This window comes from Drosophila mauritiana, chromosome 3L (assembly GCF_004382145.1).
Source record: "Drosophila mauritiana strain mau12 chromosome 3L, ASM438214v1, whole genome shotgun sequence".
Classification (NCBI taxonomy): domain Eukaryota; kingdom Metazoa; phylum Arthropoda; class Insecta; order Diptera; family Drosophilidae; genus Drosophila; species Drosophila mauritiana.
In genome coordinates this window covers 179,439-202,252 of record NC_046669.1, presented here as the reverse complement: position 1 = coordinate 202,252, position 22,814 = coordinate 179,439, and the positions used below count along the sequence as shown (strand labels likewise).

General features: G+C 45.4%; 8 protein-coding genes and 1 long non-coding RNA gene across 12 annotated transcripts; 3 read left to right on the top strand and 6 right to left on the bottom strand.

Moving 5' to 3' along the window:
* Nucleotides 1-1,897: 1,897 nt before the first annotated feature.
* LOC117141653 lies at nt 1,898-4,763 on the bottom strand. Its single transcript, XR_004459493.1, has 3 exons — nt 4,656-4,763; nt 3,704-3,870; nt 1,898-3,114 (listed from the first exon to the last, which is right to left on the bottom strand). It is a non-coding gene; the product is annotated as an uncharacterized LOC117141653 (long non-coding RNA).
* On the bottom strand, nt 3,877-4,649 carry LOC117141649 (putative uncharacterized protein DDB_G0281733). The gene has a single exon (XM_033305222.1). The coding sequence runs from the start codon at nt 4,583-4,585 to the stop codon at nt 4,082-4,084; it is 504 nt and encodes a 167-aa protein (XP_033161113.1). The 5' UTR covers nt 4,586-4,649; the 3' UTR covers nt 3,877-4,081.
* Nucleotides 4,764-5,605: 842 nt separating the features above from the next.
* On the top strand, nt 5,606-10,127 carry LOC117142095 (transient receptor potential channel pyrexia). The gene is made up of 8 exons (XM_033305978.1): nt 5,606-6,250; nt 6,312-6,555; nt 6,610-6,865; nt 6,948-7,237; nt 7,302-7,570; nt 8,128-8,203; nt 8,267-8,998; nt 9,058-10,127. The coding sequence occupies exons 1-8, from the start codon at nt 6,224-6,226 to the stop codon at nt 10,032-10,034; spliced, it is 2,871 nt and encodes a 956-aa protein (XP_033161869.1). The 5' UTR covers nt 5,606-6,223; the 3' UTR covers nt 10,035-10,127.
* Nucleotides 10,048-10,610, bottom strand: LOC117142098. Its single transcript, XM_033305983.1, has 2 exons — nt 10,525-10,610; nt 10,048-10,428 (listed from the first exon to the last, which is right to left on the bottom strand). The coding sequence occupies exons 1-2, from the start codon at nt 10,538-10,540 to the stop codon at nt 10,121-10,123; spliced, it is 324 nt and encodes a 107-aa protein (XP_033161874.1). The 5' UTR covers nt 10,541-10,610; the 3' UTR covers nt 10,048-10,120.
* A 50-nt stretch (nt 10,611-10,660) lies between these two features.
* LOC117142097 lies at nt 10,661-11,435 on the bottom strand. The gene is made up of 3 exons (XM_033305982.1): nt 11,279-11,435; nt 10,946-11,224; nt 10,661-10,890 (listed from the first exon to the last, which is right to left on the bottom strand). The coding sequence occupies exons 1-3, from the start codon at nt 11,298-11,300 to the stop codon at nt 10,853-10,855; spliced, it is 339 nt and encodes a 112-aa protein (XP_033161873.1). The 5' UTR covers nt 11,301-11,435; the 3' UTR covers nt 10,661-10,852.
* An 802-nt stretch (nt 11,436-12,237) lies between these two features.
* On the bottom strand, nt 12,238-16,010 carry LOC117142094 (DIS3-like exonuclease 2). 2 transcript variants are annotated; one of them, XM_033305976.1, is made up of 5 exons: nt 15,918-16,010; nt 14,723-15,858; nt 13,248-14,667; nt 13,075-13,194; nt 12,238-13,016 (listed from the first exon to the last, which is right to left on the bottom strand). In XM_033305976.1, exons 1-5 carry the CDS (start codon nt 15,950-15,952, stop codon nt 12,590-12,592), a joined length of 3,138 nt encoding a protein of 1,045 aa, XP_033161867.1. In that variant the 5' UTR covers nt 15,953-16,010; the 3' UTR covers nt 12,238-12,589. The 2 variants fall into 2 exon arrangements, with proteins under 2 accessions (XP_033161867.1, XP_033161868.1); XM_033305977.1 differs by lacking the exon at nt 15,918-16,010 and having other exon boundaries at nt 14,723-15,882.
* LOC117142096 (THO complex protein 7) lies at nt 16,000-17,068 on the top strand. 2 transcript variants are annotated; one of them, XM_033305981.1, is made up of 3 exons: nt 16,000-16,084; nt 16,146-16,257; nt 16,322-17,068. In XM_033305981.1, exons 1-3 carry the CDS (start codon nt 16,015-16,017, stop codon nt 17,004-17,006), a joined length of 867 nt encoding a protein of 288 aa, XP_033161872.1. In that variant the 5' UTR covers nt 16,000-16,014; the 3' UTR covers nt 17,007-17,068. The 2 variants fall into 2 exon arrangements, with proteins under 2 accessions (XP_033161872.1, XP_033161871.1); XM_033305980.1 differs by having other exon boundaries at nt 16,002-16,084; nt 16,143-16,257.
* A 203-nt stretch (nt 17,069-17,271) lies between these two features.
* LOC117141769 (serine/threonine-protein kinase PRP4 homolog) lies at nt 17,272-22,458 on the top strand. Of its 2 annotated transcripts, XR_004459504.1 has the most exons (10): nt 17,272-17,438; nt 17,511-17,915; nt 17,992-18,949; nt 19,018-19,281; nt 19,357-19,589; nt 19,651-19,759; nt 19,822-20,358; nt 20,413-20,640; nt 21,040-21,091; nt 21,460-22,458. XR_004459504.1 is itself a non-coding variant. In XM_033305400.1 (8 exons), the coding sequence occupies exons 1-8, from the start codon at nt 17,422-17,424 to the stop codon at nt 20,614-20,616; spliced, it is 2,727 nt and encodes a 908-aa protein (XP_033161291.1). In that variant the 5' UTR covers nt 17,272-17,421; the 3' UTR covers nt 20,617-20,848. The 2 variants fall into 2 exon arrangements, 1 of the variants encoding a protein (XP_033161291.1); XM_033305400.1 differs by lacking the exons at nt 21,040-21,091; nt 21,460-22,458 and having other exon boundaries at nt 20,413-20,848.
* On the bottom strand, nt 21,195-22,780 carry LOC117141774 (uncharacterized protein C3orf38 homolog). Its single transcript, XM_033305404.1, has 2 exons — nt 22,405-22,780; nt 21,195-22,347 (listed from the first exon to the last, which is right to left on the bottom strand). Exons 1-2 carry the CDS (start codon nt 22,529-22,531, stop codon nt 21,614-21,616), a joined length of 861 nt encoding a protein of 286 aa, XP_033161295.1. The 5' UTR covers nt 22,532-22,780; the 3' UTR covers nt 21,195-21,613.
* Between the last annotated feature and the right edge of the window lie 34 nt (nt 22,781-22,814).

The window sequence follows — 22,814 nt, the reverse complement described above, 5'->3', positions numbered from 1 at the left end:
CCGTTCTGGAAGTCTGCGACGATAGTTTTCAATCTTCAGATTTGAAATCGAATGCTTGAGCACCAATTGCTGGTTTCACATCTGCCGTAAATGACATGCCACTCCGGACTCCGGACTTCGATGTTTGATGTACACTGCCGGCCGCTAAAATTGACAAATGATAGTTACCGACGCTAGGCGAGGATACCTGTGGCGCAGTTGCAGCAGCAGCCCTGTAACAACGACAACACATCAGCTCACTTCACAGCGAATACTGGTGATGGTGCGGTGTATCGGCTCTCGGTCCAAACGCATTTGATTCCCTTTAGCGTGGACCGAACGCACATATCTGTGCGGTGCAATGCAGTACGTGCATAGGTTCAGCTCAGCACATCATTGCGCGAGATAAGCGCTCCTATTCTGGCTCTGTCCCAATGTAGATCTTGCGGCCAGAGGCACCCAAGTCGGACTCGGTCAGGACCCGATGCGGTTAGAACAATGCTTACTCCAGTCATTGAGAAGCTCTGTGCTGGTAGTTGAATATGCACTAAGAGGCTTCTTGGCTGCAATGTAAAGGCGTAAAGTTCATTGTCAGCAGAGGAAGCCATTAACCTGGTTGTTTGCTTGCTTTCTGTGCTCGATGCTCATTTGACGTTGTGCTCGCTTGCAGAAGCAGGTGCGCTTGAATTGATTGTCGTTGTAGCGCAGGTGAGCTGTGCTTAGGAAGAGAAGGCTAACTGGATGGACTTGATGCATCGTTTTGGGTTCCCTTTAACGATTTGCAGCAGCACAGCAGTAGACTTAGCCAGCTCGGAGCGGTGCACATCTTCATCAACGGAACGGTCCACTGCCCTGCCCTTCGGATCAAATATTGCTTAATCGATGCCCACAGGCACACTCAACTGTGCGGCACCGCTGTAAGAATTGTAAAATAAATTTAAGGCTGCTTAGAATCTCACTTTTGGAAGGGTCAAACGGCCAATCTTAGCGACGCTCAAGACAAACGAAGTTTCTGTTACAAATAATCCACATCCTGGCCAGAAAAATTGCTGAAAAACAGGTGTAAGCGGGTTCTAGTTGGGTTCCGACCTGACCAGCGGCTTCAATTCGAATTCGACGTGTAGTATGGATGTTGGACTGCGACGACTTAGTGTTGGTGTTATTGCTTTCAAGTTGGCATTTGATTCCCATTGCCTCAAGAAATTTTGCTACATGTTCTCGGTTGGTTTCAGTACAGGCAAATGTGCACAGGTGAGTCAACTATGTGATTGATAAGACTGGTTGCAACCGACTTCGGTTTGAAACCGAAGTCTTATTATAAAAACTGCAATGAATTCATAAATAAGCCTCTAGGTCAATGGGAAAGAAGATTAACTTTAGTATTAAATGAGCAATGTAAAGATCCAACCATTTCTCAAACGCGGTCCCAAGAATAGACGGTTCGCTGTTGGATTAACTCAGAAGCTATAGATGAGATGTGGGCAGGCACATTCAACGGCAACAGCTTGAAAACAGAAAAACGTTTTTCTCCATACTTAAATTAAATTTGTGTCGTGGTCCAACTACGTGGTATAATTCCATAGCATCTAAACTGTTCCACAACATGTATTTCTATAAAATACGAGAGAAAAGGATATCGATTGCACAATCCTTACAGAGGCCGATGTTCCCTGTTCGATGTTCAGAATGTTTTCCCTGTTGCGTTTTAGCATCAATTACTCTTGATATGCAGGCATTAATTATGGGCAGGTACATTCAACTGCAGCCATAATGCTACAAGACAAAAAATGTTTTTGGACATAAAAACAAAAATTTACATGAATTGGGCGGGCCCATAGCAGCGACGTGGTATTCCCTGTAGATTATCACTCCATGAAAATGTATTTCTACAAAATACGAAAGAAAAGATATCGGTTGCATTTATCTTAGCTTTTACGCTTGTTCAGTTGATTAGTTATGCTTCTTTGCACATATTCTAATTGAAGGCTTGCTGTCGCAGGAGCGTTGTTTTGGGTCATAGAATTGAAGAGCTCAAGCTTCCGCCTCGCTAGGTTCCATTTATACATGCCCGCAGGCACCGATCAACTGCGATGCAACGCTAAAAAAAAAAAAAACGAAAAGTGATGGTCGTGCCTAGTCTACACACTCTTTCACGCCGGCTTCCGTTTAAATTTGCTTGGAAGATCCTCGTCTGGTGCCCTCAAGACCGTGAATACTTGAAGACGGCAAAGTAATCCCATCAAACAAATGCACCCACAGGAACCGATCAACTGTGACATGCAGCTACAAAGATTTAAGCGGCCTTATCTAGCCTATTGATTAGGAAGATGGGGAGTTTGAATGCAAAGGGTCCAATAATCGCTTGCCAAAATCATAAACGGTGAAAGAGAAGTCCAGGAAAGTGTACCGAGCGAATAAAGATAAAGATAAAAACTCGACGACTGCCATTCAATTGTTTATCACAATAACAATCCCACAAGGTGTTCACTCAAAAGGATTACAGCAGTTCCTCAGTGTCGTTTCGATGATAAATGTTCTGTTCCGCTGTTCTTATCTCTGGAATTTTGTTTAAAAAGCAATATTTTGTTCGCAGCTGATATACCAAATACCGTGTATCTGTGCGGATGGGTGGGTGGTGATCAGCAGCTGCGAAGCGTTCAATGCAGAATAGGTGGTGATTGTCGGTGGTTGGCAACGAGAGCTTCAAACGCAGGTAAGCTGATGCGAGCTGGAGCTGCTGCCGCGCGCATTCCGCCTTGTCCCCAATGTTCTGTCCGCTGCGACTGAATTGCATGGGCATTGGCATGCAGAGGAGACTCGGTGGTGTTTGCTGCTGCTGCTCCCTGCTCCGGCGATCTGTGTAGAATCGGCCATCGGCTGGTTTGCGGAACTCAGTGCCTGGCGTTGGACGTGGGGGGACTCGGACAGACGTTGAGACTCACTCAGTAACTCTACAACGCAACGTCATCGTCACTGCGACGATCGGGTTCGGGATTCTTCTTTACCAGTACCAGCCATAGTCGAACTATTGTTGCTACCGGGACGCGGATTCATTCAGTGACCCACTGCGACGTAGTTTCTTGTTTGTGTTCCGTTCCTCATCATCGTTGCCATTAACGTGCGAGGAGCAGGAAACTGCAAAACAAAATTCATTATAGGTGCGGGTTATGTCAAACTGGGAGAGGGTTGGTGCTTGCCTAGCAACGAATCTGAGACTGGTCTGGGTGAATAATAAATAAAGGCAACGTTGATTTTAACAGTTATTAATTATAATAGTTTTATTTTAGGTTTTATCAAATATCAGTTCTGTATGCTTACTTTAAGTACATTTACAGTTAATAGTTGGGTTGTTTTCGACTTTCACTCGTTTACTTTGCAATATTGCCCGTTTTCTAGCGCTAGTGATTCAATATGAACCGTATGTAACTCGCAGAAGTGGCGATGACGAACGTTCGAATTGAATTCGAAATCGAATTTCTCGACACATCGGACAACAAAAGTAGCTCAACTTGGTGTACACAAAAATAGCACGAGCGTTCATGCTCACACACCATCGCGACATGTAGATGTGTAAGTGTGTATGCATTGTGTAAGTATATCGAGTTTTTTTTTTGTCTTTGTCTGACCGATTTCGTGACGTTTGGAATGCCTGTAAGCGACCTCTTATTTCGCCACACTCATTAAGTTACGTTATTTAACTAAAAAAATATACTTATTTACAAACCGAGTGTGCTCCGTGACCAATGCCTGGTGGCTTTTCGCATGGATATCTGGTGGCAGCATGACTCACACCACTTTCGATTTGAAGGCCGTTTGCTCAGCGTCTCCTCACACTCTTCCAATCCTTCATTCTTTCTTTACAATCTACAACAGCCTTGCACATGTTTGCGACTGCAAATGAGAAATTGGTTGTCGTAATAAAACTATTTTAACAGAAGACAAATAGGGCTAAAGCTACGTATTTGAACAATGGTATACGATTTGATTCGAACGGGCAGCTGAAAACCAAACTGTTCTTCCCATCCTGACGCCATTTTGTTTATATAGATGCGTGTGTCAGCCGTGCATACACATAAAGTGCGCACCATACGGTCGTCTCTGTCTAACTGGCCACGGCAATGGCGCAGCTGTGCTGCTCATTGTTGCTGTTATGGTTATTGCTGGCGCCCGTATAACTGTTGCTCCCATTGTTATTGTTGTTGCTGGTGCTTTGGTTGCCATTGTTGCTGCTCAAGCTACGCATAAAACTGTCGAGGCTACTAAGCTCGCTGCTCCATAAATTGCTTTCCGCCTCTGCTTCTGCGGCAGCCTTGGTGGTCGAGGTCGCCACTGCAGAGTACGCGTCACTGGCGCAGTGCGTTCTGCCGTGGGGCACAAACCGTGTTTGAATATCCAGCCAGCGACTGAAGCGCTCCTGCTGCTTTCTACGCAGCTCGTGCTCCGCGTGGAGCAGGGCCGTCGACAAAATGGCGTTCACGCGTAGGTCGCTACCAGCGCCTCTCAACTTGCGACGCATTTTCTGGCGCTTAACGCGGAAGTTACGGACCCAGTCGGTCAGGGTCTTGGGGTTCTCGGCTGCGTCGCACTCGTCGTAGTACGCCACCATTTCGATGATCTTACAAGGTTTTTATTTGCGACGACACGAAGCGAAATTTGAGAATATGGTATACACACACCTTCACTTCGTAGTTGCTACTAATCTCTTAGCGGACTGCTTATGACTGTTCTTTACAACGCACTCTTTTCAACTGGATAGAGCGCGTTGCCTGCGCGCCCTTTTATAGCTCTGCCCGCACAGCTGGGCGTTTTTCTTGTCTCAGCCAGCAGAGACTGTTTTTTGGGGACGATTTCTTCCCGAATGCTGGCGTTACGGATCGTGATGAGCACACAGGAACACGCTCTCGTTTGTTGAAAAACGATGGTCGACATCATATTTTAGTGATCTTCAAGGGCATAGCAAAAAACTTAATTTTAAAGTAGTGGTTTTTCACTTCATTTCGTCCATTTTGTATATACAAAAAATCCTAAAAAATACTGCAAAAGTATACTGACTCAGTATTGCTTGGGACATTCTAACGAGGGGTAATTTATGTCTTCTATGAATTTGTAACTATAATCAGCACTCTACATGTTCTGTTGATCTGTTTTGGAAATAAAAGCAGAAGAGAACGATAAAGTCGCATAGTAGTTTCTCAACTATGAGACACCCGTTACCCAGGAAAAATAAATATAAAATAAAAAACATTTTGGACAGCTTGTGTGCATTAGATGGTATACCGTTTTACAATTGGCAATGTGACTAATAAAATAATGACAAGAAAACAAACAAAACACTTTTCATAGGTGTGGGTGTTGCATTTTTGGGCGGTTTGGTAGATTGTAAAAATGGGCGTTGCCACATCTGCTGTCTAGGTACTAGGTACTTTTCAATGGATCTAGTACACACTTACTTTACGTTTAACGTGTATAATAACTGCAAAAATCCCTATAATTATGACAGGGCAGCGATATATGTCGAAGTATGAGACATTCTCAACGAAATACTACCGCTAACTTACATATAGTGTATTTCAAGTTGAATATGGCAATGTGCCAGGGCTGGCGTCTAGAGATTGTTTGGCGGGCTATTTAACAGTTTGTTTTATATTCACGCACTTTGCTAGCCGCTCACTCGTCCGTACGGCCAGTAGACTTGCAATGAACAAGTGCGAAGTGTTGGCACTGGAGGCAGAGATCTGGAACGATCGGTTCAGTTCGCCGTACAACTTAGCTGCCGTCGGTCGTGCACACAATTAAGGTATCTAGTGGCGGATCAGTGGCAACTGCGAAGGTGGAACGTGGGGGGAGCAGCTGTGAACGTGAAAAATTAGCACAGATTGCCATTGCCAGCGGTGCAAAGAATCCGCCAGACATGCAGATATTCCAACAAATATCGAAATAAACCGATCGCACAAGTGAACGTCGCCACACATGCCGCAATACACAAATTAGGGGCACAAGAGATTTTGAGTGTCCGCACATATTGGCCTGGGGTAATTATTTGCGTGCCATGACTTATTGGCGATCGCAGCCTATCTCCGCGAGTAAGTGTAAGTAGTCGACCCCTACAAGAAGGGTGGGCCGACCCGAACAGCAGCCGGAGCCAGCTGAACAGCCGCCCGACTCGGCCGCAGCCAAAAGTTTATTGTTGTTTAGGCCACGGGAGTGTAAACAAATCGGCGCAGACAGAAGTGGCGGCGTTAAGATGGAGAACGTGCGCTTTTCAATTATTGTAAGTAAAACGACTTGGCCTACATGTCAGCCGCCTGCAATTCCTTTGTTTGTTTTGGAAGGAAAACGACTTGAAGTGGAACTCGGAAAGTGATCAGACGGCGGATGTAGACTTGCTCCTGGACAAGCGGAGCATCTCCAGTGAGGCCAACAGCGCCGGAGTTTTCAGCGACGAGGCGCACGAAATATTTGCGCGCCAACAGCAGAACCAGATCCTCTGGGACCTCGACGAGATTAAGGAAACCCTGAACGAGTCTCCAGGCGGAAAGCATGTCGTGGACATGGTTCAATCCGGCTGTTTCCTGGGTGAGTACCTCACAGCACGGTACCTAACATATCCCAGACTAACCTTCCACATAGAACTAATGACCGACTCTGCTGACTGTAATCTGGCACTGATCTGCTGCTCGGTATTCGGGAGCGTTGATAATACTCTCTTCTTACTAAAACACTACAATGCGGACCCGAATGTGGCGGACAGTCGGGGTCGGACCCCACTGCATTTCGCCTGCTGTCGGGCAAACGCTCCCATAGCGAAGGTTTTGCTCGACTTCGGCGCTGACCCCAATCGCTGGGATGCCAGGAAGGAGGTCACGTCGCTGCACTGTGCGGCCAGGTAAGAGGGCATTCATTTAATTGCGCTCCTCACATGTGCACAGCACCAGACACGTAGTTTTAATCAAGGGACTCCCTATTAGCTCAAAAAGCGTTGAATGCATCCTGCTGTTGCTGCGGCGCAAAGCGAGCATCAACATTGGGATCGAAAAGCGTTCCGCTCTGCACTATGCCATCGATGTAAACGCCGTGGACTGCGTTGAGATCCTGCTGAAGTACGGAGCCGACCCAAACACACCGCAGGTGTACACCGAAACTCCCCTGCACACCGCAAGCGCCGCAGGATTCGCCAAATGCGTCCAGCTTCTTCTCAGTCACAACGCCGACGTGCGATCGCAGTTTGGCGAGGGAAAGGTTACGGCCCTGCACTTGGGTGAGTAGGGGCCAGGAGGTTACAAGTGCTTTGCATAATGGATTGGTAAATCCTCAAATTGCAGCTGCCGAAAACGACTACGTAGAATGTGCTCGCTTGCTCCTGGAACACCGTGCTGAGGTGGACTGCCGTAACGCCAGCCATCAGACGCCATTGCATCTCGCCTGCCTTTCGCAGTCAATCGGCACCGTGGAATTACTCATATCCTACGGAGCCAATGTGAACGCCGTCTACCGAGATGGTAGAACCGCGTTGCACGCCGCCATCGTTAAGCAGTCGCGGAGTTTGGATTGCTGCAATGCCTTGCTAAAGGCGGGAGCGGATGTAAACAAGGTAGGCGGCAGATTCCTATGAATGCTGGTCACAAAACACTATCATTCAATATAATGTGTCTTTCCTACTAATAAGTAAATGATAATGAAGATATTAGTATAAACAGCTTTCCTTTTCTTAATGAGGAAGGATCAACGAAATCGTCAAATCGTTGTTTCGGAATATTATTTTAATTAAATAAATTTAGAGTATAAAACTATAACTATAACCAACTTGTGAGACAACGATAAGAATTTTATATAAAGGCTTATATTGATCCTTATCTGGCTACTTACCATTCGCTTATATGCTAGAATACATAAAATATAATTTTATAAGCAGGATCTCGAGTTCGATTCTAGCATAGCATGTTAATATTCATCAAATGTTATAAATCAAATGATACAATCCAGTGACTTTAGTAAGAATACGTTGCATACGTGTAAGGTGTAAGGCACCAGTGGCTCTTTACGTCATTCTTAAAGTTAAACCCCTAAAATATTAACAAAAAGGCTCCATTAAATCGGAGAAACAAGCACTTACTTACAATTAGAATAATCTATGATTATTACTTACAGGCAGACAACTATGGATATACACCACTGCACATTGCAGCACTGAATGAATTTAGCAGTTGTGTGTACACGTTCATAGGCAAGGACCCGTATCATCTTTTAAGCGATGTCTGCATTACTAAATGGTAATTTTTATTCGCAGAACACGGGGCGGATATTACCGCCAGGACGGACGGGCGTGTATCGGCACTATCATTTATAGTAAGGCGCACTCCTGAGATCATACCCAAACTAATGCAAAAGCTGGACTGTTCGATAAAGGCGAACGATCAGGAAATCGGTGACGTCGACTGTCAGATAAAGCTAGACTTCCGGCTTTTGGTACCCAGTTCTTCGATGGATCGGGGAGAAACCGAGCTACTGCTCTCCCTAATAGAAGTGGGACAGAAGCGCATTCTCATGCACCCGCTTTGCGAAACTTTCCTCTTTCTTAAGTGGCGTCGCATTCGGAAGTTCTTCCTCATGAGCCTCGCGTATCATACGCTTTTCGTGATCCTTTTCACTTTCTATGTAATTTGGGTGTATGTCCGGTGCTGCAAGAAGGAGGAGTTGTGCGTGGCTCCAGGTTACGTTTCAACTATTGGATATCTGGTGATCATACTAAACCTAATTCTGCTGGGGAAAGAGGTCTTTCAAATGGCACACGGACTTCGTGGCTACGCAAAATATTGGGAGAACTGGCTGCAATGGACTATTGGAACCGGTGTGCTCCTATGTGTAACCCCGGAGACCGTGCGAACTGACGATTTAACGGCAGTGCCGGTGTGGCAGCATCACGTGGCAGCTATAGTGATATTGCTCGTCTGGCTGGAGCTAATGATGTTGGTGGGAAGATTCCCCATATTTGGCGTATATGTTCAAATGTTTACAAAGGGTAAATATGCTGGATCATAGGTTTAAAGTATTCTGTAAATTACTTGTGTACATATTTAGTGGCCGTTAACTTTGCGAAATTCCTGCTCGCCTACATATGCCTGCTGGTGGCTTTTGGCCTCAGCTTTGCCGTGCTCTTCAATGATTATCCTGCCTTTGAGAACATCACATGGTCCTTTTTGAAGTCTATCACGATGATGTCTGGAGAACTGGAGTTTGAAGACATCTTTTATGGGGACTATGCAGTCAAATTCCCTGTCACCGCTCACATCATATTTCTTTCCTTCGTGCTTCTTGTTACGGTAATTTTAACCAATCTAATGGTGGGATTGGCCGTAAGCGACATCCAAGGCTTGCAAGTGAGCGCCACGCTCGATCGTCTCGTGCGCCAAGCGGAGCTTGTGTCACGCTTGGAAAGCCTATTTTTCTCCCGCCTGCTGCGAAGTGCGCCTACCAATCTTATTCAGCTGTGTAAGAGGAGTGCTCTGCTGCGCACGTCCCGGGACAAACTTCAGTTCACTATACGGCCCAACGACCCCCGGGACAATCAGTTGCCAGAGGACATTAAGTTAAATGTCTACAAGCTAGTGGCCGAACGGCGCGACAGAAACCAGAGCCTCCGACGCCGCCAGTTCGAAAACAACTACAACATTTTCAGCCGCAGCCTACAGCGTCAGCAGCAGCCGCTCCACACGGATTTCCTCAAGCCAGAACCTGCCACGGGGACCACAGAGAAGGCTCCACAGAATTTATTTCACATGCACGAGCTTTTGCGCCCCCGATCCGCTACAAATGTGCCGCAGCAGTTCCGCCAGGAGGCGGAGGAAACAGTACAGATGAAGAATCAGGCTAATGTCCTAAGCGCAGTGCACGCCGAGGTGCAGGCGATCAAGACCCAACTGATGGACCTAGTGGCCAAGTTCGAACGTTTCTCAGAAAACGCAACCCGAAAGCTGAACTACAGTACCGACGAGTTGTGCCGGCTGCGGCAGCAGGGTCAGTCTGTGGCCTCCAGTCACAATCGTCACCACCGCTAAGTCCTACACCGGGTCAGTGAATTAGTTATATTTATTTTAATATTAATACACAATGATTAAAGCAAAGCCATCGATGGTTGCATTGCTTAGCGAGTGAGCCATTTGTCATTGCTCTGGTTCCAGACGAGGGTGTCATTATTGGGCAGCGGATCGCCTGGCGCAATAAGGGTCCAGCTCTGCGTCATCGGACTATATGCGAAGTTTTTGGAATTTGGCGGTGGAGGAGGAGCTGTTTGCGTCACGACTGACGGCTGGGTGATGGGCACGATGTTGGGGTTGGCGAAGCCAGAATCAACTCTCTTGTCGTTGCTGATGTATTCCACCTGAGACTTAGGATGTGGGCCTTCCCATGGTGCACCCAACAACAAGACGGGAAAGATCAACACCACAAGAGCTGCGAGTGGGATGAACGCAAGGTACGTATATATGTAATATGTAAATATACATATGTACGTATGTACATTTATATAAATATGTGGCCTCGACTTACTGAATACGTAAACCATTTTTTTAAATTTACTTTTACAAAGCCTCAATAAATAAGTAATAGATGATGAAGACTTTAGCGCTACAGGCGAACAGACAAGCAACCCGACTGCGACTGATTGGAAGCAAGAGATTCTGAGTTTTTTGGGGTCATACACCGTCCATATACCAGTAACAGCGCTAAGTTTTTATTTATGTATGTATGTACTTAAGTATGCATGTATGTACATTCATATTTATATTCGCTGATGTCATCGATCAGACGATGAATAGAGTATTTGCAATACGTTCATGCTTACATACACAAATGAACTGAAGTCAAGCGATCTAGACTAAGTCTGACAAATTCCCTTGTGCACCTTCCGAATGTCTGTAATGAAGAAGGTGTTTTAGAAAGGAATCTGGGGAGCAGCCTATATACTCACTTAGGCCGCAGTTCAAGGCGCAGTTGAACTTGTTTTCATTGTAGTAGTTCACGTTATCACTGCCGCAGATTGGATTGTACTCGCTGGTGGCCGGGCATGAATGGAAACAGGCGAAATAGCGCGGGGACGGGGTGGTTGATGGAGCAGCGTTGGTCGGGGTGCTGCCCCCTGCATCCGGAGAAATCGTAGGTTCAGTCGGTTGACGAGGCCGCAGCCAAGGGTTTCCGCTATCGAACTGCGGGTGGCACTGCGCCATTCCAATCAATAGCAGGGCAAGACCTGAAATTAGAGTCTAAGTTGATGTCGCTGATCTCAGGTCGTCACAGCATCTACCAAATATTTTGATCCAATCCATTTCGGGAGAGTTTCTTGCTTCCGCTTCGCTTGAAATACGAGGCACTTCTGAGGTCCCCGAAAACCCAGTGACGCCTATTTATAGGCCGGTTGCCTACCAGATAAACGCAATTGATTCTTTGAGGATGCAAAGCACGTTTCGCTTTCCTGTAAATTCAGGAATTGGAATTTAAAACCAGTATACGCATTATGTGAACAATGTTTTAAAAATCATATGCACATGTTTATCCATGCACATACATACATACATACATGTCTTTATTTTAAATGTGGAGAATGCATGTTCAGGAGAATACATACATCATGCAGCCTGATCTTTACGTTTGCATCATTCATTCGCTGACACTACTAGACTGACGCAGTAATGATTCTCTTGGCGGTGTTCGGCACTGTCCCGTGTATAGAATTTTGATATTTGCATGAAAAGTGAAAGTAGTTTTACAAGGATGCGATCTGCAGACTTTTGTGCAGGTAGTGTGTACTTACTTAACCCGCATTTGATTGCGCACTTCAATTTGCTTTCATTGTCGTAGCTCACCATGTCAGTCCAGCAGACAGGATTGTACTCAGGGGTGGTCAGGCAGGATTGAGTGCATTGGAACCTAGACTGTAGTTTCCTTATATTATCGGATGAGGGGTAACAGTGGCTGTGAATAATTCCAACTATAAGCAGGACGACGCCTAAAAAGAAACCGTCAGCTGCAATAGGTGATTCCACGACCTGGACAACCTACCAAATATTCCGAAACTAGACATTTCAGACGATGTAGCTACTTCTGCGTCGATTGAAAATTTTATTTAAAAATCCTCATTCTTAAAACTTTTGCCGTTAACGTTATCGCTAATGACCCCAAATGACCTTTATTTTCGATTAACATTGGCATGATCCAAAAATGGGACTCTTCAATCTAAAATCATTAAAATATAAGCTTAGTTCGTTCATTTCCGGTTAACTTGATTGTTTTATTGATAAGCAGTTAAGCCTTGATTTTACATAGCACATATGTACATACATTTTTACAAGCTTATGATATGCAAACCGAAATTGTAGGCATCACAGAGTCAATTTTTGTCCAGCATAAAGCTCGGACCCACAATGTGGTTCAAAAGATTGAGTTTGGAGTATTTTTCGATTTTGCATAACTCTTTCATTTAACGACGCTGAAACAGAAGGAATCTCTTAAACAAAACTGATGTCCCCTCTGTGTGTAAAGTTATAAACAGTTTTGGATATTGAAAAAATACGCTGCTGTTGCAGCGGAAGAAGAACTACATCTGCTCCTTTTTTGCCTAAATATGTTCTCCCATCTTTAAAAATCCAGTTAGTTTTTTATCCCAAATGATCAGACATATGGGGACCACGGAAAGCAGCTGCAACTTCCTAGATGACTGCTTTAAGTTGCGCTCGGCAATAAGAATGTAATTGGGTGCGCCGTGTGTGTCTACGAGGACCTTTTGCATTTTGTAATTAATGCTTATAACGTGGCCCGACTCTAAAGTAACTACGTTCATCATATGCTGAAATATTTCAATGACCACAGCACGCATGTATATGCCCTGCTTATTGTGAACATAGCGTTTGAAGTACAAGTTACCAGAGTCGTCTCCGGCCATTTTTGCATTGTACTTGCGCTCATTAGCTAATTTTGTTAAGGTGTGCAGATCATCTGGGGTACGTCTAGGCGGTGTACAATATTTAAGTCCCGCCGCCAAAAGTCTAGAGTGGAGGAAATTCTAAGTACGGGAGGCGAACTTTAAAGGTATGTTACAGTTACCGGTGCACCATAATATCAGGATACCGACGGATTGGGCTAGTAAAGTGAGTGTATATGGGTATGGACAAGGCGTAGTGCCACAGGTCGGCCGGTTCTGATTTTCCCTCGCTGCAAAAATATCTAAAGGGGGAAAATTGTGAGAAGAGTAATTATCTGAAAACTGAGACACTTACGTTGCACGGGCCATTGGTTTCATCAAAAGCTGGCTCAGGCAGGCATTCATTGCGACAGGATTGGGCGCCTCATTGCACAAACGCACCATGCTCTCCTGGAGCGCCTTAGACGAGCTGTAGTCCAATTCGAAACCCAGAGCAAGAAACTTTTCCCGTAAAGCTTTAAGGGACTTAGTAAGTGGCGGAGGGTGGTTACGCAGTACAGCGATATCCGGAAAAGATTCGTGTATAAAGCGGGCGACTGCCTGGTTGGCCAGAAGCATAAACTCTTCAATCAGGCGGTTAGCTTCTCGCTGTTTCTCCACTTCAAATGACAACGGTTCGCCACTAATTGGATCGAGGACGAAGCGTAGCTTGGCATTGTTAATTGTTAGTGCGCCGTTGTCTAAACGTGTCTTACGTATGGAGCTTGCAATATCGTGAAGCCACAGTACCCTATTTCTGATATCATCGGGATTAAATCCATTCAGGATGGTCGGGAAGTCGTTCTCAGTAAACCGCTCATTAGGGTTGTCGATGATCTTTTGAGCGTGTTCATAAGCAAATTGCGAGCAAGAGTTAATGACTGTGCGGCAAAATTCTGGCTCCTTTTGTAGCATGACTCCCTCCCCGTTCATCCGCCAGAAGACGGAAAAAGCGAACTTGTCTTCCCCAGGGAGCAGGGAACATCGCATGCATAGAGACTGAGGCAGCATGTGGATTACCTCGTTGGCTAAATAAATAGACGTAGAGCGTTCCTTCACTATGTTATCCAGTTCATTGTCCTCTATCAGGAAGTGCGAAACATCGGATATATGGACGCCAATCTCATATTCATTGTCGCCTAGCTTCTCTATAGAAACGGCGTCATCCAAATCGCGAGCAGTCATCGGATCTATAGTAAATATGCACATCTTTCTTAAGTCTTTTCGCTGATGGAGATCGTCTTGGCTTATCGGAGGAGACGGCTGGGAGTAAATGTCGTTAAATCGTTGCTCAAATGGCTTTATATCCCGGAGACCGTTATGAAACAGAATTGCCTTAAGTTCGTCGTCCAAATTACCGACGCGTCCAACCGGCTGGATCAGTTCAGCGATGCAGTGCCCATTGCAATCTGTCTCGAGTATATTGGCCAGGTATAAGAGGCCGGACACGTCTATTTGCTGCTTGTTTCCGATGTGGGCGGCACAGGCATCCTTCGGAACGTAGACCATGGGGACACGCAAATCGTACGGTCGGAATTTGTAGAATAGCTGGTCGTCACAAAGCTTGGTGGGGTTCGTAAACGATATGGTTCCCACGATCTGGCGGAGCTCAGTTTGTTTAGTTATTGCTATGACAAACGCTTTGGGGCAGTTGTCCGACGATATGACGACCACGTTGTCGGTATCGGACTCAGAGCCCTGGGACTCGGTATCGTCCGAAAGCTCCTCACCATCCGCTTGATAGGATATTATCATCAGTCGAAAGTATTATAAGTTTGCCGATAAACTTACCAAGAGATAAAGACGGCTTCCCACCAGTGATTCCACCAGACGAGGGCTCAGCTGTCTTTGAACTGCCCTGGGTATCAGGGTTTAGCACGAATGCACGCACTTTGTCACCTTCGAAGGCATAGCGCCGGGCCACTGGCAAGAGCACGATGCCATCTCGTTCGAGTGCTTCTCGATCTGTGGACATGATAATAAAGGCCTGTCTGTTGTTTTTCCGGTTTACCCGGATTTCCTCTTCTACAATTCGCCCATAACCCGCAGCAACTAGTCTCTGCGCATGCGCTTCCAGGTCGGAGAAGTTACCTTTGAAAATCAGGTCTTCCGACAACTTGTGATCCATGCCCACGTAACGTTGGACAATCTTGTTTATGTACGACCGCATGGCCTCTAGTTCGGTTTTTTGCGATTGGGTCCCATTGCTACCGGATCCATCGTTTTTCTTGCGATTGCGTTGCGTTCGTCCTAGTTTCGGGTGCTGCTGTACATGACTTCCATCGTTTGTAGCTGAGACCTCAGAATCGTGGCGATGCCGACCCTGGTACCCAACCTGTTGCGGTTGTGCTTCTGACCTGGTTTGACTCCACTCCAGCTGAGAAAGGATCTCGTTTTTACGTATCAGCTGGCAGGCATACGCGTTAACATCTGGGGAGAGGTGTGAAAGATGTTTGACCATATCCTGAAGAGCCTCCACCTCATTTCGAAGCGTCCGCTTCGACTTCTTTTTCGCCATTAACCGATGGCTGGGACTAGACACGACGTGCATATGCGAAAGTGGTTGCATGCAGGGAATCTGCATGGTCGCCTGGTAGGTCGCGAATGCTACGTGATAGGGCAAGGGCATAGCTACCGGCGCTGGCGCGGATACTGGCACACCGTAAGGAATGGCCTGCCTGCTGTTGCTCCGCGCAGATGGTTGTGATTGGTTGGGATGTGGCCGTGCTTCCGCCCAGCAAATTTGTGGCTGCAGCGGATTAACGACCTGGTTGGCCGATAGGTCGTTGCTGGATGCATTAGACTCCATTTCCCTCTGCATCTGCTGGAGGCGGACAATGAGACGTTGCGAGCGCTGTCGGAGGCCCTCCCCAATCTTTTTGCCATCTCGGTCCGCATCCACGTCGACGCTTGACCCTTCCGACATTCTGCAAGAAGTGCACTTAGTTAATGGGATTCGCTGATGTCCGAAAGTTTACGGCACTACACTTGGCTATGGGCGGGATATAAAATGGAAGGCATAATTCAATACTTTCTCCAAATTAAAATGATAGGACAAGTACAGTAGGACCGTACTGCGTGGTATGTCGGAGCAGTGTCAGCTTCGGCCACACTCCGATACGGTAGTTCGGAAATTAATGGAGATGAATGACGGTAAGTTGTTTTTGTTTATTTTCGCATTTGGGAATAGATATTTAAACTGATCTTCCAGAAGAAATCATAAAGCAGCGCCTGCTGATTGATGGGGATGGAACTGGGGAGGATCGGAGAATAGTAGTGTTGCTAAAACAGTTCCTGAAGTGGGCCAGTGACTCGCCGGACAGCAAGTAAGAAATTTTATATGTGTGATTCAAAACATGGTGTACATATCTCCTCTTTTCCGAATTACAGTCCCATCATGTACGACCGACTGATGGCCCAATTCGCCCAGTGCAAGCTTACTGCGTTGAAGAACGTACAAACTCTGCAGATGATCGCCGGTGAGCGTGACAACTACACACAATTAGTTGAACACCACGAAGAAAGTATTGTTTTGGCTAAAGCGGAAATCGAATCCAGTAAAAAGGAGCTAATCACTGCCAAGCAGATTCGCAAGAACAAGATGGAGTACGACCTGCTGGCCTCGCTCATCCAGGACCAACCGGACCGCAGCGAAACACAACGACACATTGAGACCATTAGGAGGGAGATTGACGACTTGGTGCAAAAGAAGCTAAAGATGGAGCGCAAGTTTCAGAAACGACGCAATGACTTCACTTTGCTGATGTACACGATTCACGAGCTGGAACAGCAGCTGGACCAGGACAACAGCTCATCCTCGGCATCCTCCTCGTCAAGCGACTGTGATGCCCGCTCTGAGCCGGACCTAGACGACAATGGGATCATGGAGGTAAGCGATGAAGACGACGATCTCAACAACAGCACTCCCACAAAGTTCGAAGGAGCCCGCGGCGAGCCCAAATTTCACTCAGTCTCCACGGAGGATTCTAAAGCCATGTCCGTAGAAGAGGACACGGTGCTTGAGCTAAGCATCGACAAAGATGAGCACGACGTGGATGTAGCTGTTGCCAGTTAGGTTAGAAGAGCTAGCATGTACAATGAAAAACAAATAAAATGTCATGAACTATAATATAAAAATTCAACTGTTGTTTTGAAATTCCTTCGTTTTTATTTCCAATTTAGACTTGTGCAAAAGACAATAATTTACGTTGGGGAGGGGGGTAAAAATTTATGTTACAAAATTAGATTTTAACCTTTTTTTTTTTTTACTTACAAATATACTAGAAATTATTTCGAAATCCCAGGAGGTATTTTCAAAACGTATTTACTTTTGTCCGGCGTGCAGTCACACTAAAAAAGCTACTAAGAGGAAGAACACGATAAGAGGGAAATTATAAGTTTCATTAGCCATCTGCAAAGAATTACCGAACACACCTTATGAACGCACTGTGTGCGCACATCTGCAGTTTACAGTGTTAAACAATCAAATAATGGCTGACGACAAAAGGTAAGTAAATTTTACTAGGCCGACCGCATGTGTGTGTATTGACTTGGGTTGCTCCCCTCCTGTACCGAATAGCTACGACTCCAGCAACAACAGCGAGACCGAGGAGCGTCGGACCAAGCACAAAAAGGCTAAAAAGCACAAAAAACATAAAAAATCCTCGACTGGCAAGACCGAAAAGGACAGGCATGTCCACAAGAAGCAGAAGAAAGCAAAAAAACGACCCCACAGAACTAGCGAATCCACAAACGAGTCTGACGCCCCGGAAAATGCAAAGTTAAAACTATCACAAAATTGCGGACTGAGCAGCAAGTTCACAGAAATCATGCAGAAGGCCAGCCGGAACGGAGCCGATTTCCGTGTCGGCAAACCCCTACTTCCGACGGATCCGAGCAGCCTTGTTGAAGAAATCACCAAAACTATTCAGAATAAGATGCTGCCCGTCCTGGAGGTGGCCAGTTCTAGCAGCGAAAGCGATGTGTAAGTATTGTGAAATGCCATGGGGTAGCGATTTCGTAATTCATATGGTGTTTGAACTTTTCATTCTTGATTTCAGGCCCGCCGATGCAGCCAGTCCTATTATTTTGTCTATTATTGAAGACGAGCTTAATTTGGAGGAATTGATGCGTCAGAAGGCCCTTCTGCAGGCGCGCCTGGGCGCCTATATGTCGGATCCAGAGGCGGAGGATAAAGGCGATCTCCTCTCAGACACACACTCGCAGCAGCTGGTTGTCCACACCAAATCAGTGCTCAAAGCTGTCACATCCGTACCGCAGCCCCAACCCAGCAAGTCTGCAGCGCCGTTGGCTACTGCAACCAGTAAACATGCTAATATTAAAAAGTCTACCACGCATAACTCAAATGAATCCGATGTTATATTGTTGGATGATTCTAGCGGAGGCCAGCGAACCCCCTCGCCTACGCCCGAGAAACGAAGGCGCCACGCATCTCCGCTCCCAGCAGCTCCGAGAAGCCGTTGCCGTAGGGATCGTCGTTCGAGGGATCGCGACCGTTCACCCCCACGTCGCCGAGCATCAGATCAGCAGACGCAGGTCCGACCGCGGAGCCGCAACCGCAACATGGAGGACCTACGACAGGAAATAAACCGCGACAAGCAAAGGGAAAGACGAGACCATAGCCGAGACCGGGATCGGCGAGGATTGGATAGGCCGCCGCCACCCACTGATATGAGACCAGGTCGTGCACGGGAGCGAGACGTTCGGCCGAGTCGTATGCAGCGGTCGCACAGCCGCAGTAAGTTTGAGTCAGACAGGCGACGAGAGCGGGAGCGACAAAAGGACCGGGATCGTGGTGGCGGGCGCGGAGGAGCCCGCAGCGGGACAGACAACGGGGATAGAGATCGGTACAAGGGTTCGCTGAGCGAGGGGCAAAATAAGCTCGACAAGGAGAGCAGTGATGAGGAGGTGAACGTAAACATTGACATTTTGGAGGAAGACGATGACGAAGAACGTATCATTGAGTTACGTAGAAAGAAGCGCGAGGAGCTACTCAAGGTAGGCAAACATTTTTTTTATTATTTATTACTGTAATCTTATTGTTTTTGTCTTATAACTGTAATCAGAAGCTGGGCACTGGGCAAGAATCGCCAGCTCCACATAACTCGGTCTCGTACGAGTCTCGAAGTACTTCACAAGGGTCATCCCAACGCGAAAGACCTTTAAGAACGCCGTCGCCCACGTTGCCTTGCCCGGATCCCCTTATCTCGGAAATGCCAAAGGAACACGAAGATATGGATAACTCGACTAGCCAAAAGAATTGCTCCGCAAAGGAAAAACGAAACGAGTGGGATATGTTCGCCGACCAAGACGTGGATTCCAATTTCGATGTGAGTCGCAAAATTGTAAATTTCAAACTCAAATTCTTCATCCCATTTATTAATTCCGAGTTCAAATCCCACCAGTCACCCAACACAATCGTCCAAAATAAGCATCAACACGAAAATCCCGCTCTCACAGACAACTGGGACGACGCTGAAGGTTATTACCGAGTTCGTATCGGTGAAGTTTTGGACAATCGATACCTAGTGAATGGATACACAGGCCAGGGTGTCTTCAGCAACGTAGTGCGTGGCAGAGACCAAGCTCGTGGGCAAGCTAATGTAGCCATTAAGATCATACGAAACAACGAAATAATGTAAGTATTTTGTAATTTTTTGTTTGTTAGATCTATTTATGCCGTTTGTTTCTTTTATTAGGCACAAAACTGGCTTGCGGGAACTAGAAATATTAAAAAAGCTGAACGACGCCGATCCAGAGGATCGTTTCCACTGCCTGCGACTGTATCGTCACTTCTTTCACAAGCAGGTAATTCATCGTTTGTACAACTTAGTGTCGACTAAATTGCAATCATTATATTTCCACTATAGCATCTTTGTATGGTGTTTGAGCCATTAGCAATGAATTTGCGGGAAGTACTTAAAAAGTATGGCAAGAATGTGGGACTCCACATCAAAGCAGTGCGTAGCTACACGCAGCAGCTATTCTTAGCACTCAAATTGTTAAAAAAGACGGGCATTTTGCATGCTGACATTAAGCCGGATAACATTTTGGTAAACGAAAATAATCTGATACTTAAATTGTGTGATTTTGGTTCTGCCTCGGCAATCAGCGACAACGAAATAACACCGTACTTGGTATCGCGGTTCTACCGCTCACCAGAGATCATTTTGGGTATTCCCTATGACTACGGAATCGACACCTGGTCTGCTGGCTGCACAATTTATGAGTTATACACAGGAAAGATTCTGTTTAGCGGGAAGAGTAACAATCAGATGCTAAAGTTTTTCATGGACGTAAAAGGAAAGATACCAAACCGAATTATCAGAAAAGGCCAATTTAGAGAACAGCATTTTGACCAAAGCTGCAACTTTCTCTACCATGAAATAGATAAGCTCACTGAGAGGGTAAGTGTTTTTGATCTAAAGAGAGAATCTAATGCCAATTTTGTACATCCACAGGAAAAAATTGTTGTAATGCCTGTAGTCAAACCTTCGCGTAGCCTGCAGCAGGAACTAATTGCTGACCAAAACTTGCCAGACGATCAACATCGCAAGGTCACCCAGCTCAAGGATCTTCTAGAGAACATGTTTGCCTTGGATCCGGCTAAACGGATCTCCCTTAACCAGGCACTAGTTCATCCATTCATACAGGAGAAGATGTAAATCGACCGACGAAGGCAATGAAACGTAATTTAATTTCGCATAGTCCTAAGACAACAATTCCCGCAACTCAGCCGTTAGCTACTAGTTATCGTTTGTTATTTTAGATACATCTGCTCAACCAAAAATCACTAGATCATTACATCTACACAATCGATCTAAATATGTTCTGTGGTTTTAAGCTCTACGGCGCGTTTTGAGAACCGAATTATACAAAATATTGGTATTCAATTAATGTTTCCTGTGTGTATGTAAATATTTTTATGCTATAGTATAAAATGCATGTGACGGATTTGCCAAACAAACACAATATAATATATATATATATATATATATGTATATGTATGTATGTATCTATATATAAATACACATAAGTACAGTTTCAACCTGTTTTGTGAATCGTATTAACGTGTACTACAATTTCAGTGTGCCGCTTGTTACGGACGAGCCCTCCTTGGCCTTGTGGCTGGCTGAACTGGTAATAATTTATAATCACGATTTTGCAGAGGATACCTTATACAATTCAAACGCTCTTTGTCCCTCCGATTTACCTAATATTACCAATAACTAAAACAATCGAATTAAAGATTTTTGAATATATATAGTTTCTTGCGTAAATTGGATGTCCTAAAAGTATTTTAATGATTATAATATGAATTTGTTAAATAGTAGACAAAATTAATTTGGTAAAATATAACATTTTATCGCTGCAACAAGTAGGGGTCTTCGGTTGCTCGAAGAAAGTATCAGGCATATAAGCTTAAATCTGAGTGACTAACTGTCAGATTCAGCTCACCTTTTTTAACCCACACTTCTTTAATAAATTTGTTTTCTTTAATCTTGCAGTTTGGGCTGTCAACAAATTTGTTCTACGCCTTGCAGTTTCAACTCGTGAGTATATTGATTAGAACATTCATAGAGCTAATTGTTCTGTCCAAGTAAGTATTCAGTACCTTTTGAAATTATACTTCATGTGGACGCGCTGATACATAACAGTCCGCTAGTTCAAGTCATCAGTGGATACTGGCAGCTCCAGAGCTGTGTGCAGAATTTCGCTCGAGCACAGATAGGGGGCTGGGGGCTGAGCTTCACTTTTAAGTAAGCACTTCACTTTTTTGGGTTTCCAGTTGTTGTCAGCCAAGGGGTCCCGCAGTAGCCCGAAGGCACATTCAAAGATTCCGACGCAGCTATCACGGGAGTGCAGAGTGCCGCAGCAGATCACTAAGAACTGCCCGTACGAGTCCATTCGACCCTGAATTCCGGCGTGCGTCAGGTTCGGATTAAAGTAAAAGTCAAACTGCTGCTTAGCGCTCGTTAGTGCCGATAACACCTCGGCAGCCGTCGTACACTCCAGCTCATTGATTCCATCACTGGCTCTGATCGTGAGATGTAGGGTCGCATCTGCCCACAAATCCACCAGACTGAGGGCGTCTGCGTTGAAGCGTTCGAAGAACCACTCGCCGAACTTGCGCGCAATCTTGTGAATGGGATAATCCTCTTCGCTCTGATTATGAAGTGAGCTGGATGTCTGGTCTCCGGAAAGCTCTATGCTTGATTGATGCTCCTGCTTCCAATACTGTATAACCTTGGCTATGAGGTCTGCCTTGCTAAAGTCTGTGGCTGCGTCAGCGCGTCGATTGCTCAAATACGTAAAGAGGAGTTCCTTCGTTATAGCGCGCTTGGAAAGCAGTACGTAAATGTCTGGAATGTGTGTAGTGATCAGACGAAGGGCCTCTGCAAGTTAAATACATAATAATTATCGGTTGTGCAAATTCCAAAATTAAATCCTACCCTCCGGGTCTTCGGTTTTGCGCACATTTTTGGTGGCGCATTTGGCCAATTGTAGCAGGACAGTTAAGTTATTGTCATTTAGAAGTAACTCCCGCAGTCCTTTCTTCTGACTGTCTGAAATCATCATGTCGAATATACTTGTTTACTTGGCGCTAACAATCTAGTGATTTTTGTTATTATCCAGTTTGGCCTTCCGATCAGCTGATACTTTCCAGCCTGCGTTCACATTTAAAAGTGTTACCCCACTCTACAGTGACATTATTTCAATATCGTTGTGAATGTTCGTTTATGCGCAACACAATTTATGTATAGGTGTATTATGTGAGAAATTACCTGTAACTTACATTTTATTATGTAAATATTAAATTATAAAGCACTTTATGATGAAATAAATAATTTTATAATTTTAA

What these genes read in the sequence shown, in the direction of transcription:
- LOC117141649 (XM_033305222.1), bottom strand. Translation starts at nt 4,585, where the DNA reads ATGGTGGCGTACTACGACGAGTGCGACGCAGCCGAGAACCCCAAGACC.
- LOC117142095 (XM_033305978.1), top strand. Translation starts at nt 6,224, where the DNA reads ATGGAGAACGTGCGCTTTTCAATTATT. An exon ending in ACGTGCGCTTTTCAATTATT is followed by an intron (nt 6,251 to 6,311) that starts GTAAGTAAAACG and finishes TTGTTTTGGAAG; the next exon opens with GAAAACGACTTGAAGTGGAA. An exon ending in TCAATCCGGCTGTTTCCTGG is followed by an intron (nt 6,556 to 6,609) that starts GTGAGTACCTCA and finishes CCTTCCACATAG; the next exon opens with AACTAATGACCGACTCTGCT.
- LOC117142097 (XM_033305982.1), bottom strand. Translation starts at nt 11,300, where the DNA reads ATGGATTGGATCAAAATATTTG. An exon ending in GGATTGGATCAAAATATTTG is followed by an intron (nt 11,225 to 11,278) that starts GTAGATGCTGTG and finishes CTCTAATTTCAG; the next exon opens with GTCTTGCCCTGCTATTGATT. An exon ending in CGCCTTGAACTGCGGCCTAA is followed by an intron (nt 10,891 to 10,945) that starts GTGAGTATATAG and finishes TCTTCATTACAG; the next exon opens with ACATTCGGAAGGTGCACAAG.
- LOC117142094 (XM_033305976.1), bottom strand. Translation starts at nt 15,952, where the DNA reads ATGCCTTCCATTTTATATCCCGCCCATAGCCAAGT. An exon ending in GAAGCCGTCTTTATCTCTTG is followed by an intron (nt 14,668 to 14,722) that starts GTAAGTTTATCG and finishes TATCCTATCAAG; the next exon opens with CGGATGGTGAGGAGCTTTCG. An exon ending in CCTGATATTATGGTGCACCG is followed by an intron (nt 13,017 to 13,074) that starts GTAACTGTAACA and finishes CCTCCACTCTAG; the next exon opens with ACTTTTGGCGGCGGGACTTA.
- LOC117142096 (XM_033305980.1), top strand. Translation starts at nt 16,015, where the DNA reads ATGTCGGAGCAGTGTCAGCTTCGGCCACACTCCGATACGGTAGTTCGG. An exon ending in ATTAATGGAGATGAATGACG is followed by an intron (nt 16,085 to 16,142) that starts GTAAGTTGTTTT and finishes CTGATCTTCCAG; the next exon opens with AAGAAATCATAAAGCAGCGC. An exon ending in AGTGACTCGCCGGACAGCAA is followed by an intron (nt 16,258 to 16,321) that starts GTAAGAAATTTT and finishes TCCGAATTACAG; the next exon opens with TCCCATCATGTACGACCGAC.
- LOC117141769 (XM_033305400.1), top strand. An exon ending in TCTAGCAGCGAAAGCGATGT is followed by an intron (nt 17,916 to 17,991) that starts GTAAGTATTGTG and finishes TCTTGATTTCAG; the next exon opens with GCCCGCCGATGCAGCCAGTC. An exon ending in ACGTGGATTCCAATTTCGAT is followed by an intron (nt 19,282 to 19,356) that starts GTGAGTCGCAAA and finishes AAATCCCACCAG; the next exon opens with TCACCCAACACAATCGTCCA.
- LOC117141774 (XM_033305404.1), bottom strand. Translation starts at nt 22,531, where the DNA reads ATGATGATTTCAGACAGTCAGAAGAAAGGACTGCGGGAGTTACTTCTA. An exon ending in CAAAACCGAAGACCCGGAGG is followed by an intron (nt 22,348 to 22,404) that starts GTAGGATTTAAT and finishes TTTAACTTGCAG; the next exon opens with AGGCCCTTCGTCTGATCACT.